General features: G+C 41.4%; 4 protein-coding genes across 5 annotated transcripts in view; 1 reads left to right on the top strand and 3 right to left on the bottom strand.

Moving 5' to 3' along the window:
- Positions 1-12,981, top strand: part of LOC113204193 (protein inscuteable homolog) — a 93,721-nt gene that overhangs the window by 75,221 nt on the left and 5,519 nt on the right. The window lies entirely within an intron of this gene.
- On the bottom strand, positions 1,571-4,758 carry LOC113204181 (ufm1-specific protease 2). The gene is made up of 11 exons (XM_026419244.2): positions 4,585-4,758; positions 4,077-4,280; positions 3,772-3,996; positions 3,540-3,686; positions 3,361-3,454; positions 3,128-3,283; positions 2,944-3,042; positions 2,725-2,868; positions 2,511-2,637; positions 2,157-2,410; positions 1,571-2,080 (listed from the first exon to the last, which is right to left on the bottom strand). The coding sequence occupies exons 1-11, from the start codon at positions 4,627-4,629 to the stop codon at positions 1,866-1,868; spliced, it is 1,710 nt and encodes a 569-aa protein (XP_026275029.1). The 5' UTR covers positions 4,630-4,758; the 3' UTR covers positions 1,571-1,865.
- Positions 4,890-8,039, bottom strand: LOC113204182 (E3 ubiquitin-protein ligase sina-like). The gene is made up of 4 exons (XM_026419245.2): positions 7,855-8,039; positions 6,994-7,778; positions 6,715-6,904; positions 4,890-6,609 (listed from the first exon to the last, which is right to left on the bottom strand). Exons 2-4 carry the CDS (start codon positions 7,631-7,633, stop codon positions 6,423-6,425), a joined length of 1,017 nt encoding a protein of 338 aa, XP_026275030.1. The 5' UTR covers positions 7,634-7,778; positions 7,855-8,039; the 3' UTR covers positions 4,890-6,422.
- LOC113204140 (neuropeptides capa receptor-like) overlaps positions 8,398-12,981 on the bottom strand; it is a 138,520-nt gene continuing 133,936 nt past the window's right edge. For both annotated transcript variants that reach the window (XM_026419167.2, XM_026419169.2), the window contains exons 3-7: positions 11,632-11,722; positions 11,217-11,416; positions 10,354-10,593; positions 9,912-10,207; positions 8,398-9,823 (exon numbers count right to left, since the gene is read on the bottom strand). In XM_026419167.2, the coding sequence (XP_026274952.1) occupies positions 9,317-9,823; positions 9,912-10,207; positions 10,354-10,593; positions 11,217-11,416; positions 11,632-11,722 (1,334 nt within the window). In that variant the 3' untranslated portion in view covers positions 8,398-9,316. The remainder of the gene's footprint in view (positions 9,824-9,911; positions 10,208-10,353; positions 10,594-11,216; positions 11,417-11,631; positions 11,723-12,981) is intronic.

Below are 12,981 nucleotides of genomic sequence, written 5' to 3'. Positions count from 1 at the left end.
CTGAAAAAGAATGAAAAAAATCTATAAGTTAAATTCTAATTATCTCAGAGTTCAACTCAAACGTTTTCTGGTCCATATGTATCACTGTGATGCCAGCTCATCGAATGAACTTTCTATGTTACAGGTGGCCAGCATCAAGTCCAGGCACATCCCTTTGGACAAGAAGCAGCATCACTTCCTATTTTACTACGACTGTACCATACAAATGAAATAAATAGCAGCATTACTGTAACTGACACTCTGATGATTTGCCTCTCTCACTTCCCTCCACTAAAATCAACACACAACTACATTTTTAGGATCAAGTAATAAGCTGTATATAGTATAAGGAGGTAGCATAGAGACAGTAGAGATTTGACAAGTAACCCTCCAATAGAAACAAATACCAAAATAAACTTTTACCCAAAATGACTCAGCCATAATGTATTGATTTTTTTTTTGTAAACATTACATAAAAAGTCAAAACTTACCAGATTCATTCCTGTGATCATGAGAAAAAGGGACTATTTCTCATGCTGTGTGCTGTGACGCCACTCCAGTTTACGTAGGGTGACACCTGACTGCTGCTTGGCTGGTGTCTAGCACAGATGCAACAGATGGGCGATCTTCCTGCAACAGGGTAAAAACAGAAATTTGGTCTACCTGTACACCAACTCCTCTCTGGACTCCTTACAGTTTAAGGTAGCTGCATAACATTGACGAGCCATGCTTCAAAAGCACTGCCTAGGACAAACAATGTCAACTCAACGTCAAATGTTCACAGGCGGAATATCATGAATATTCATGCATTTTTAACTCTGCTGTTACAGGATTAAGAAGACAAGGAGAATTTAGTTTGCACGAACTGGAATATTTCTGCCTGCCTTAGAGCAAAAACAAGTGCAAAACAAAGGGTAAAAGAAAAATCTGGACCTAAACACATTAAAAGAAATATTTCCAAGATTTTAGGAAAAAAATAAAATAAAACTTAGCAAAATTGTAAGCCCTTGTTTCTTCCAGGAGTCCTGCTTTATGGTTGAATGCTCAATGATTTAAACACAAATATTTAACTTGATGAATATAAATATAGTTGTCCTAATAAAAATTGTAACCCTACTCCATATGAAATTGTACTCACCATGTGTACTAGGCTTTGTCGTCTGACCATGAAAGTTTTCCCTCGGTACAGAGAGATCATTCTCATCTCCAAGATAAAAAAAACTTCTACATCCAAATTCAATTTGTCCTGCTGACAGTCTATGAGCAGCAATAAGCTCACAGTTGTTGAAATAACTTGTAAGCGCTGTTACCATTTCTACATCTAGCTGTAAATGGAGCCCCTTAAGTTATTAAAATAGCAACAGACTGAAATAGATAAATGAACTAACGATGTTGGAGAGACGGAATCAGGCATTTACCGTATTTATGTTATCTTTCTTATTCTATTAAAACAACAATTTATTAGATTACGCCATTGGAGAGTCCGGGTGTGCCCCAAATACAAAAATAAAAAATATATATCTGTATATACAAATTCTAATGTTTAATTACATAATGGATGAAAAAGGCAAACAAAACCGTTTCAACCTCATACGCAAACATATTTTATTTCCATCATTTAAATAAAAGCATTGAGTTTCTAGAAAAAGTGATAGGAAAAAAAAAAAAATCACATGGAAACTTTAATATGCTTGTTTTAAAAAGTACCAATTAGATTTAAAAACATTCATTAACATACATTTCAGTTTTTAAGAAGTTGATAGCATTTAAAATCATTAACCCTTGTACTGGTCCCCCGTTTATAAAAGTCTTTCAAAAACCCAACGGCTGAACCTTTGGGGTAATTTAAAGAATATAGTATACTTATCACATTTACAGCTCCCTCTTTAAATATCACCAATTGGTCTCAAAGGAAGGCATAAATTATAAAATGCATTTTTTGTCCAAAATTTGATATCCTTCCAGCCAACCCATCCTTTGCCAGTAATGACATTTATGTCTTCTCCTCCAGTATAATGAGGATCAAGAATTAAGAATTTTATGTCTCCTGTTGAACGGTTGTAGTCCACTCCAATTATAGTATGGGCCAGAACTCCACCACCTGTTCAAATTTGAGTTCAATCAAATAAATATGTACCAGTAGTATGTAACATTTTGTAGAAAACAAAATTGCATACCTATCATTATTGGTGTTCCATGAGTTTGGAAATGATAGGAGAGCTCTGAACCTAATGTACCAACTTCTTCACCAGTGCTCGCTGTTAATATTTTGCAAGTTACATTAAGAAGAGTTTCCAGCACAAAACTAACTTCTGTGGAGCCTATCCACTTTCTTGAACCAATAAAAGATGAGGGTTTATCACCAATTTTAACAAGACATTCTTGAATTTGTTTGTGTGTTGGGACTTGAACTTCGGTATAGCCCTGCAGCCTATTGAAGTTGTTATTGTGATCATCAATAAAGCAAGAAAAACTAATTTCTGTCAAATCTAAAGATGACAACATATGATAAAAATTCATACAATACTTACCTAAACCATGACACTATTGTTTGTAAGGAGCGGTAGGCACAACCCCAACCATTGTCATCAAAGCGGTCTTGCATGTAATGGTGGTAGTTATAAAGCCCCTTTACGAGGGAGCTCTGCCCGCCTTTCACTTCAGAGAGAAACAGCATAATTAACTCCTAGATTTTAACTATCTCTCTAAAAATTTTAAGGTAGACTTAAGAATAACCATACGTACCCCCTGAATTTAATCCTTCATGTGGATTTATAAGAGGACCATTTGATTTCCTCTCCCCTGCAAATTTGTAGGATTGAGATCTCCGAAAAAGAGGTTGATCCAATGCAAAACCGAAACTTTGATGCAGCTGCTCACGTCGTGTCCCTAAGGTAAAAAAAAATGGATTATTAGAGTCTATGGTCAGATGAATATACGAATTATGCGAGAGAAAGAACTCACTTAATTCTGCATCAGAACTTGTCTTAGGGTAGACAGTGGAAATAAATACATTAGATTGGACGGGTAAAAAGTGATATGTCTCAGGGGTAGAGATCTTTTCTGGAACATTTAAGGACTGATCTCAGCATTCTCTTGTCACACACCAATTTTAAGAGAACAAAAACAAACTATGAGCACATTTTACCTAGAGCACAATCATGCAATAAATTCGCCTCTATTAGTCTCAGCCCATGGAGAAAAGAATTTGAAAGAACGCTAAATAGAGTTCCAACCTTTGCATTTCTATGCAACAGTGCCAATACATCAACTTTTATGGGAATATTTACACTCTCAATGGAGCCTGAGTGAAAAAAAAAGGTTATAAAAATTTACAACTGTGAAATAGCAATGTGTAAATATAGATTTTATAGCACCTACGTCTGATATGACGGATGAGAGGCACTGCACTTTGTATACTTCTCAGATCAAGATCTTTGGTCTGCTTGAGATGCATTTGAACAGACAATATATCCTGAAATTAAATTACCAAAACATTGTCATAGGATGAACATAATCTTAGGAAGGTATATGGTATAAAAAAAAATCTAATATTTTACCATGTCTTTACCACCACGGTCTGACTGGGAATCAAAAAGATCTTTCACACGGTGATCTCCAGTGATTCCTCCTCCTTGCGATATTGTCTCTCCAGTTAGAAATAACTTCTGGTTAGGAAGCATAAATGCCACATTCTGCGAAAGTACCTGTCGATCACAGGGAAACTCAAGTGTAAAATAGGAAACTACCCATGTATAACCAAATTTTAGGAATACAACTAGCATCTCTAACCTTGTTTTTCATGTCCTCCAGAGAAGATTTAATACATTGTTGACTTCTCTCAGTGTTGATAGAGAACTCAGCGGTGGAACGGCAAAATATGAAGGTAGATGCAAATTGAGCAGTACTAAGGGTAGTAAAAGACATTGGTTTTGAAGTCCCATTAATTTGAATGAAGGACTGCAATCCATCCTTGACACTGGTTAGTAGCAAAGGGCTACAAACAAACTCCAAATCCTAGAGAGTGATAGGTAAAAGACGAATGAGACATATCTAATAGGGTAAATCACACTGAGCAGGATACTAAAGAAAACTACCTTCACTGTAGTAAAACAATCTTCTGCTTTCTCAACTTGGGATTCAGTAGTAAAGGCACCACATATGCCCACATTAGATGGTAGGGAATTCAAAACCAGTTCTGACAGTTTGCAAAAAAAGCCAAAACTTACAACGCACAGGGTGTTATCAAAAATATGTCCAAACAATAAACCAGAAGATTTTTCCTCAACATTTTTCAGTCTCTGAAATAAATAATAATAGTCAGAAATAGAAAAAATACGTATTCCAGCAACAGCAACTAGTAAACATATGCTAGAAATGAAATAGTAGTAAGGTTATGGATTGGTTATGAAATGTAAGAAAGTTTGATTTGATTTAAATTTTTGGCTGATAAAATCTACCAGTAATGATAGTTATAATCCTGCGAAGATAGTATGCGAGGCAATCATTGTTGAGTTTCCAGAGTCTACTGAAAAAACATTTGTTGAACGTTTCAGTGACATATGAACTTTTCAAGGGAGAAGGAAACATTAATCGGTTACTCACTTCGACCACACTATTCACGATGGTAATTCTTTGAGGAGTTATCATTTTTGACAATTTACTCTTCGCTAACCAGAGCGAAAAGTGTTACTCCGGTAAAGATACAGCAGGTAGCATGTAGCACCCGTTTACATGTGTCAGACGTGTTCGTCGTTCAACTTCTGACTTCAGAATTTCTCTTACTAGGGCTGTCTTCGGAAACCAAATTCAAGGCGGAAGAGGAAGGGGGAGGGTGTTTGTTATAGCGGTGATTTTATATATTTGTGTACAATATTCAAGGAGGTAAAAAAAATGTAACATTTCTGAGATTTGATTTGAAAATAACATCTTATTGAAGAAAATAGAAAAAGTTGCCCATACACTCCATTCCTTAACCGAAATTCTTATAAAACAGACATTAAAACAACGGATACAAAATTCTTGTCTTTTTCTAGGTAAACAACTAAGCATCGTGTGTTTAAATTGGATTCATTGGTTTATCACCAATGACCGATAGAATGTTTAGAAAAATACAGGACATTTTTTTGAGTACCGGTACTAGGTATTGTAAAAACAGTTTAAATAGCTTTTTATAAAAGCAAGTTCTGTGTAAAATTTGAACAATTGCAGCAATTTTACACACACAATAAATTGATAATGGCTAAATAGAAGTTTTACATTAAATTTAAACTTCTTAAGATTTAGTTTAGTCTGGTTTAACTTCTAGAGGCCTGAGGCCTTTTTTTTTCCAGAATGCGTTCATCCCAAATGAACCAATTAATTACTAGATGAAACTACTTGACAAACAAAAACTTAGTTTCAGGCTTTCAAAGATAAAAGCAATTTATAATGGCATTTTGTTAATACAAACTATATTATGCATAAACTAGACTAACAGTCTGGCAGTGGTGAAAAGCTCACTACAAACAAAATAAAGGTATGCGGTCCCTTCAGCTACAATTCATTTATATTGTTGTGCATACTCTTCTTGTAGAACAAGTAGGTTTCAATCCTCAAAATATATACAGATGTTCAGCAACAATAGTAAATTATACACAAATTACGTAAAAAGAAAGAAAAAATGTGTTTCCTTTGGGATTCTCTTGAACCAGCAATATTATCTTGCTACTGTGCACTTCCACAAAAGTGGTTTGACAAACCCAGTATAATTCAAAATTGCAAGACATATTATGAATCTTTGTAGATTTCAAAATGTACAATGAATGATGATACAGAGACTTTGATTTAAATTCAAAATGAATCTTTAATCTTTAGTTCTTGAAATACAAATGTACCCAACTTGGTATCCTGCTGCAGTTCCCATTACTCAAAACCACTTGCTATTTCAAACGTACGTATTTCAAACCCATATGCTGACATTTTGGATTTACCTGTAGACAGACATGTCAGAAACTTTTTACATGGATCCACTCAAGTCTTCAGTTACCTCTTCACAGAGGAATATTGCACAATAATAATTGATAGAATAAACTAAAAATAGGTGACAAATCTTACAATGGCTACGGATGTGATGTGAAAAAAATGTTGGAAACATTAACAAGAGCAAGTGAACTTAAACCTGAACACAAATGTATGAGACTGTGTGAAACATTGCAAGAAAAATTAACCCTGAAAAGTTGGTGAGAGAATTACTTACAGGACATCATAGATATTAATACAAGGATACACTTCTTCACAAAGTAGCTAGGTGAGCATTCACATTTTGATAAAATCCATAATGGAATGGTCCTCACGTAACTGTGAATTGGTTTTCAAATTTACCTGATGCTGATCAATACAATATAGCATAAATCTTAAATAGTTTGGATTTAAATATCACAGCTGGGGTAGTTAGATAAAAATCACATTTTCATTACAGATATACTCAATGCAACTTCTAGATTTTCATCAACAGAAAAATTTTCAGCTAGTGAAGAATCAAAAACAAAACAATCCCTCTTGGCAATAGCTGTTTTGTCATTGATTGGTTTTACCACAGTTGAATAAGAGAATGTTCTGCTTATATTGCCACTAGTTTTCAATGTCATCCTGAAGAGAGATTAAATAAGGCAAAAATTAAAATAATGAATGGTGTATCAAAGATAAATACAACTCAAAACTAGAATCAACACTTTTCAAACTTAAGAAAATTACCTGAATTCAAACCGATCTGCAACATCTTGGTGACCAAATACTCTCACAGTTCCCATGAATAGTGGCCTTTTTTTGATATCCATTTTCTCAACCAGCACAAGAAAATACTGACCAAGGCAGTTTTGTAATGTAGCCCATTGGGCGGCAGTAGGTCTCCTCCAATTCTTTAATTTAATTTGGACATTTGGGCCTGAGTAAAAGCAGAAGACAGTTAGCAAACTAAAGAAAAACAACACGGTTTTACAATGCATGTAAATAGTAAGTACAGGTAGTACTTGCCTGTTGTTGTATCCACCAGGCAGTGGTTCTTTGTAATATGATCCACTACATCATTTATGGCACCCTCCCATTGACAAGTACCATCCAATGCCAGTGGGCAAGGACAAATGCACAAAGTACACTGATGGTTTTCTCCGTAACAGGAGAATAGAGTGCCAGTGCAATTAAAGACAACTAGAGATGGCTTGGGAGCAGGACCTTCTTGTTTTCTTTGATTATTGGAAAGTTCCTGTTTACTTGCAACTTTGACTGAAGTACTTCGGTTACTTTTCTGTTTCTGGTTTGCAGCTCTCTCTGGTAACCTGTGTCCTGCCACACCACTCCTCAAGCTCACGCCAAGAGACATCCTAGCACTTCCGGTGGACGGTAATCTCCCTCCTGGAGTCCTTCTTCGAACCTTAGAGTTTGGAGTTTTGCAGACACATGATTCAGGATTGGTAGAGGATCTTGTAGACTGCCTGACATTATTACGAAGTACAGCAGATCTAGGTCCAGATCCACTTGAGTTTGATGGAGTTTGAGATGTAGGTATAACTCTACTCCTCAGCTGTCTTCCACCAACAATTCCAGATGTAGAGGAATTTGGAGAAGTAGAAGGGTTTGGTACAAGTCTATTTCTTAACTGTCTTCCAGACATCATTGGCACTAAGGATATTGACACTGGGTAAAGGGAGAGCCTATTAAAAACAGTTCTCGAAACTTCTGTTTTTCTCGATATATGTAGAAAGATGTGTTAACCCATCTTCAGATATGTTGCTCCATGCAAATGTAGTTGCAGTGACAACCTGAACAATATAAACAACAATTGTATTTAGAACGACAAAGAGGTTACGGGCTTACCTTGCACCAAAAACCACATACCTGGCGAAGGATAGCAACGGATAGCAACAGTATTTAATGCTACTGCAAATATGCTCACAACTCAAATCGTTGATTGATTGAACACTATAAACCAAGTTCCGCTTGTGACAGCGATCAGACAAAAACGATTTGGGTTTCAACTTCAACAAAATCCCAAACCATAGCCTTGCTGCTAGACAGACAAGACAGCTCTTCGATCATCGGCCTTCTCTTCTTTCTTTTGTCTACAGTCGCTCTCAACTATGGGGCGCGGTTCGATTCAAATACGTATCGCTTTTCTGTGTCTCTTTCGCCCTCAAGCTTTCGCCCCTCAATAAGCTTTCGCAGTATGCGTTTTGAACCTTTTCATCACTGAGGCTTTTTAGTTTTGATTTACCATGTCAGAACAGATCTATGTCCCTACCATAATTCTGGAACTTGAATGTATTTTTTTCATATAACCATGAATAGCTTTCCTGCTTTAAAATGTATTCCATGTTTATTCTTGTTTTTCCAAATGCACCCCTTTGTGTTTTAAGCAGCAGTGTTCAAGGAAATGAAGTCATTATTTTGTAATAAATATAGCATCATTTATTCATTCATTTATTTACAAACTTTATATTTCTAAACAAATCGTCATAGAACCAACATATTTTAAATTTTACAAACAGTAATTTAGAATTTTAAATCCATATAACGACATTGAGAAGCAATATTTTTGTTTAAAACTCTATTTACTTCCCAAAATGGAGTAAGGACTTCATATTAAAAACTAATTGATGACCAATGACCCATTAACAAAATATTTTTCAGATCAAGAATTGGCCATCAAAGGTCATAAACATAGTTTTAAAGGAGACATTAGTGTTTAGGTGTAGTTATTTATAGAGTAAATAATGAAAGTATATTGTTTAGGCTCTAATTATGATTTTCCTTTAAAACTTCACATTTTTAAAGCACTTCATTAAGTACTCGGGACTAGAAATTTGGTCACATAACTGTACACTCAACAAAATAATCAGGTACATTCATTTGAAAATAATTCACAGCTGTACGAGGAAGCACATGGAATAGAAAGCGCTAAGCACTGCCGACATACAAGTACCCGCCCATACCTAACAAGAAAAAGTAAGTTACTAACTGAGCTTCCCTGGAATAATTTTAAATAACTTTGGCATGGGTAGCTCTGCCATTAGGAAGGCAAGTTCAATGATGTCAGCCACCGTGTATTGAAATTGTCGGGACTATTTAAAGAACAATTACAGAAACCCCACCTATATCACCATTTGTGGGCACTTGATTCACTTAGTATCACAATAATACCGAGACTTGGTGGTATCAATTACGCGACACATTCGTGCATTTCACTGTCTGTCTCGGTGCAGCAGCGGCAGCAGCGCTCGATGGAGGCGGGTCACTACCCCCTGTTCCAGTGTCTCCGCCATGACGGAGTATAGCCGCCCACGCGTCAGCCTGGTCAGCCTCAGATGCACGTCTCGCCCTGCTGAGCTGTCGCCGCTGCCGGGTGCTGCGCGGGGACGGCTTCGGCCGCAGGCGTCTGCTTCCGCGCCACCTTGAGCATGAGCACCTTGGGCCACTTCCGAGACACCTTCCCGACGGCGTACACCCTGGGCTTGCGGTGTGCGGGGGAGATCATCACCACCAGCTCCGAGCCGGCGTCGCCGTCGTCCACCGACTGACAGCCGTCCAAGTCCGCGCCCACGCCGTCGGCGTCGCCGTCCACGACGTCCACGTCCAGGAGCACGTCGGCGGCCACCCTCGCAGGGTCGGCGGGGTCCTTCCAGTGGGGCTCCAGCACGCTGCCGTTCTCCAGGAGCTGGGCGGCCTGGGGGCTGGCGGGCGGCGCGACGACGACGGCCGGCCCGAGGCTGTGGACGCCGTGACGCTGGAAGCGCCGGGTCGAGCCGCCGGCCGCCGTGCCGTTACCGCCGCGATGGTGCCACTTGACGCCGTTGCCGCTCTCACCAACCTGGACACAGGACATGGGTTGTTATAACAATCACTTCTCCACGTTCTTGCACACGACCCTCGGGTTTGTCGCCCCACACGATGCCGACCTGGTGGACTGAGGTGTCCCGGAAGCTGCTCTGCTCCCGGAAGCCGCCCCGGGCGGCGGCCGCGGACGGCGATAGGCTGCCGCACAGCGTCTCTCGGAACGCCATGCGGTACTTGACCGACATCAGGTTGTACAGGATGGGGTTGACGGTGGAGCCGAAGAAGTACAAGACCCCCGTCACGTAGTAGAGCCACGCGTTGATCTCGGCGAAGTGCGGCAGGTCCTGGCCGTACAGGTACACCAGCCTCTGAGAGTGGAACGGCGCCCAGCACAGGAAGAACGCGATCACCACGGCACCTGCAAAACGCAAATCATGTAACTACTTTAGCGGGGCGGCGGGAATGCCAAAGCCTGACTATTTTCTACTAAATCTGCAGATTAATTTAATGACAGATTTCCAGTTCTAGATTACTTTATTTTCATTTTTTTATTAAATTTCTTACTTAGCATGCGGATGATAGCTTTCCGGGTCTGGGTCTGCTTGGTCTCCCCGTGCATCGTGCCTTCGACCCGCTTGCCGAGCGAGTGTCGGCCGCGCGATCGGATCTTGGAGCCGATGCGGCCGTAGATGACCACCATGACGAGCATCGGGAGCAGGAAGAAGAGCAGCGACGACGTCTCGTACACCATGTACGAGTCCAGCATGGCGCAGAAGGCCGACTCGGGTGCCAGAAGACCGGACCCTACAACAAGTTCGGGCATAGCAATCAATTCCTTTCCCACGAGCCGACATTTTTGTCAAGGTCGTCTCGCCTAAGGTATGAATCACCCAGAAAGTACGTTTGCCATTATGAACCTAAAAAGTTTAGCCTCTGCGAGCTTCTTTAGCGCCTGTTCCGTAGGCAACATCTTGCCAGCACTGCATGCGTGTAGTGCGGGCTGGCCTACCCTGAGCATGACAGGCGCCGAGCTCCCGTTATTTGCCGAAGGAATCCGAGGAAAATATGCGTGTACTTTCTGGACGACTCTTATAACACGTTGAGCCCAATAAGGGAGAGGGGTTCAATCACAGCTTATTGTGGCCACGCGTGTGGTCACGTGGGACTTGACGTGTTAAAAAGGGACTGGCTGTGCAGACACTTAGATGTCCTGATAAGGTTTACCCTACTTGGACAAATATGTGACCAGTTTTATCGCGACCTCCCGAAAAGAGCATATCTTTTTACCCCCCTGAGTCTAATTGAAGCGCCGCGAAGAATGTACTCCGCCCCTCAAAAACGACGTAATTTGGACACGTGAATGTGGAACCGATATGCATAAAATTATTTTTGTTTCCACAGGCACCTTGTGCAACCGCTCGCCTCACCTATGGGCCACTCCAGGTAGTGCACGGTGGACAGGACGGAGAAGGGCAGCGCCGCCACGAAGGACACGATCCAGAGCACGGCGATGATGCGCACGGCCCGGCGCAGCCCCGACATCCGGTAGCTCTGCAGCGGGTGGCAGATGGCGAGGTAGCGCTCCAAGGAGAAAGCCACGATCGTCAGCACTGAGGTGTACGAGGTCCTGGCGCAGGGGAAACAACCAGAGAGGTTAAAACAGGCGCGGCAGTGGCAGCGACAGGGACATCAAACAAAAGACAACCGTGTGTATGCTAAGGGACACTTTTATCCAAACCGGCACATGTTATTCATTTCAAATTGAAAGAAAGTCTTAGTTAACACTTTAAGTTTACATCTCAAAATTCCCTTTTGACACTAAGCAAGTAAAATAAAACTCACATCTCGGACACGAGAGCTCGAAACTTGCACAGCACCTCGCCGTAAGTCCACGGGTACTGCTGCCAGTAGACGCTCAGCTCGTAGGGCAGGCCTGGAAAAGAGATGAGACGAAAGGTCAAAGTATGCACGCTAAAATTATTATAGAATGTCTGTCACTTGGATATATCCAGTTTTTATCCACGAGAAAATACTCTCCCATCATCCCTTAGCAAACCCACTTCTCTCTCCCCCCCTCCCACCCCTTTTCTGAGCCACATATTGAAGTAAAATGTTCGCGCGCAATGTGGGAATGAGTATTGGGGTACACAGTCGAAAACGTTTGGACCACAAGCCGGCGAAGCAAGGCCTTAAACGAGCCCAAAGCTTTGGGCGTGTCGCGCCGAGCCGCACCGCGGCGCACGCCACAGCTAAGCCAAAAGCTTACAATTGCGGCGGGGCGGGGGAGGAGGGGGGAGCGGGGCAGTGGCAGGTGGGGGTGAGTGGGGCGCCAGCCAACCCCAGCCCAGGAGTTCTGTGTCTATAGAAATATAATCCAATGTAGCGATGCGATGGGAAACAGACACGGCCCTTTATTATCGCAGCAACCAGAAACGGGTACTATAAAAAAAAGGGAGCGCATTGGTGGTGCACTGAAAAATAAGATGGGGTAAATATTGCAAGTAATTTGTAGTGGTTTATTGTAATAACACTCAACATAAATAAAAAGCCATACAAGTAATTTAAGCTAAAATTGTGAAATGGGTTTGCAGCAGCATAATTGCGTTTACTATTTTCAAAAAAAAATAATATATATATATACAAAAAATTGCTCAATAATCGTCGACGTTGAACAGTAAAAGGCTGTCGTGCGAAAGATTTTCATCATGTGCGATCGCAAAATGCATAGACCCTCAACGATCACCGTTTGTGCCGCGGCATGCGGGATGATATAGGCAGAGGCGCGGGAGATTTGAATGTGATGGTTGTCGCCTCGCCTTGTCCTCTTACCCCTTGCCTCAGGCGCCAGGCGCTCTCGACTCGCAAACAGCCCCCCCCCCCCTTACCGCGATGACACACACGACCTCCTAAACATATCCATACGGCATCCCAAAGTCAAGCCCTATCTATACTGCTGCCTGCTTCTGCCAGTGAAAACCAGTATCTGAATCTGAAAGCCGCTCGGAATCCGACCCGAGAGAGGGGCCTAAAGGGCTCTGAGGAGTGGAAAAGGAGAGGAGGGGAGGGAGGGAGGGGGTCGCTTTAGATCGACGGAGACGCGACGCAGTGCGCGCCACAGAGACGTGAGAGCGCCTGTCATGGCGAGGATAGGCAGCGCGACGCACGCTGCTGTGTGACGGGCCCGCCCCGGCC

Source organism: Frankliniella occidentalis, unplaced genomic scaffold, assembly GCF_000697945.3.
Source record: "Frankliniella occidentalis isolate FOCC.00 unplaced genomic scaffold, Focc_3.1 Scaffold4, whole genome shotgun sequence".
NCBI lineage: Eukaryota > Metazoa > Arthropoda > Insecta > Thysanoptera > Thripidae > Frankliniella > Frankliniella occidentalis.
This window is presented reverse-complemented; position numbering and strand designations above follow the sequence as displayed.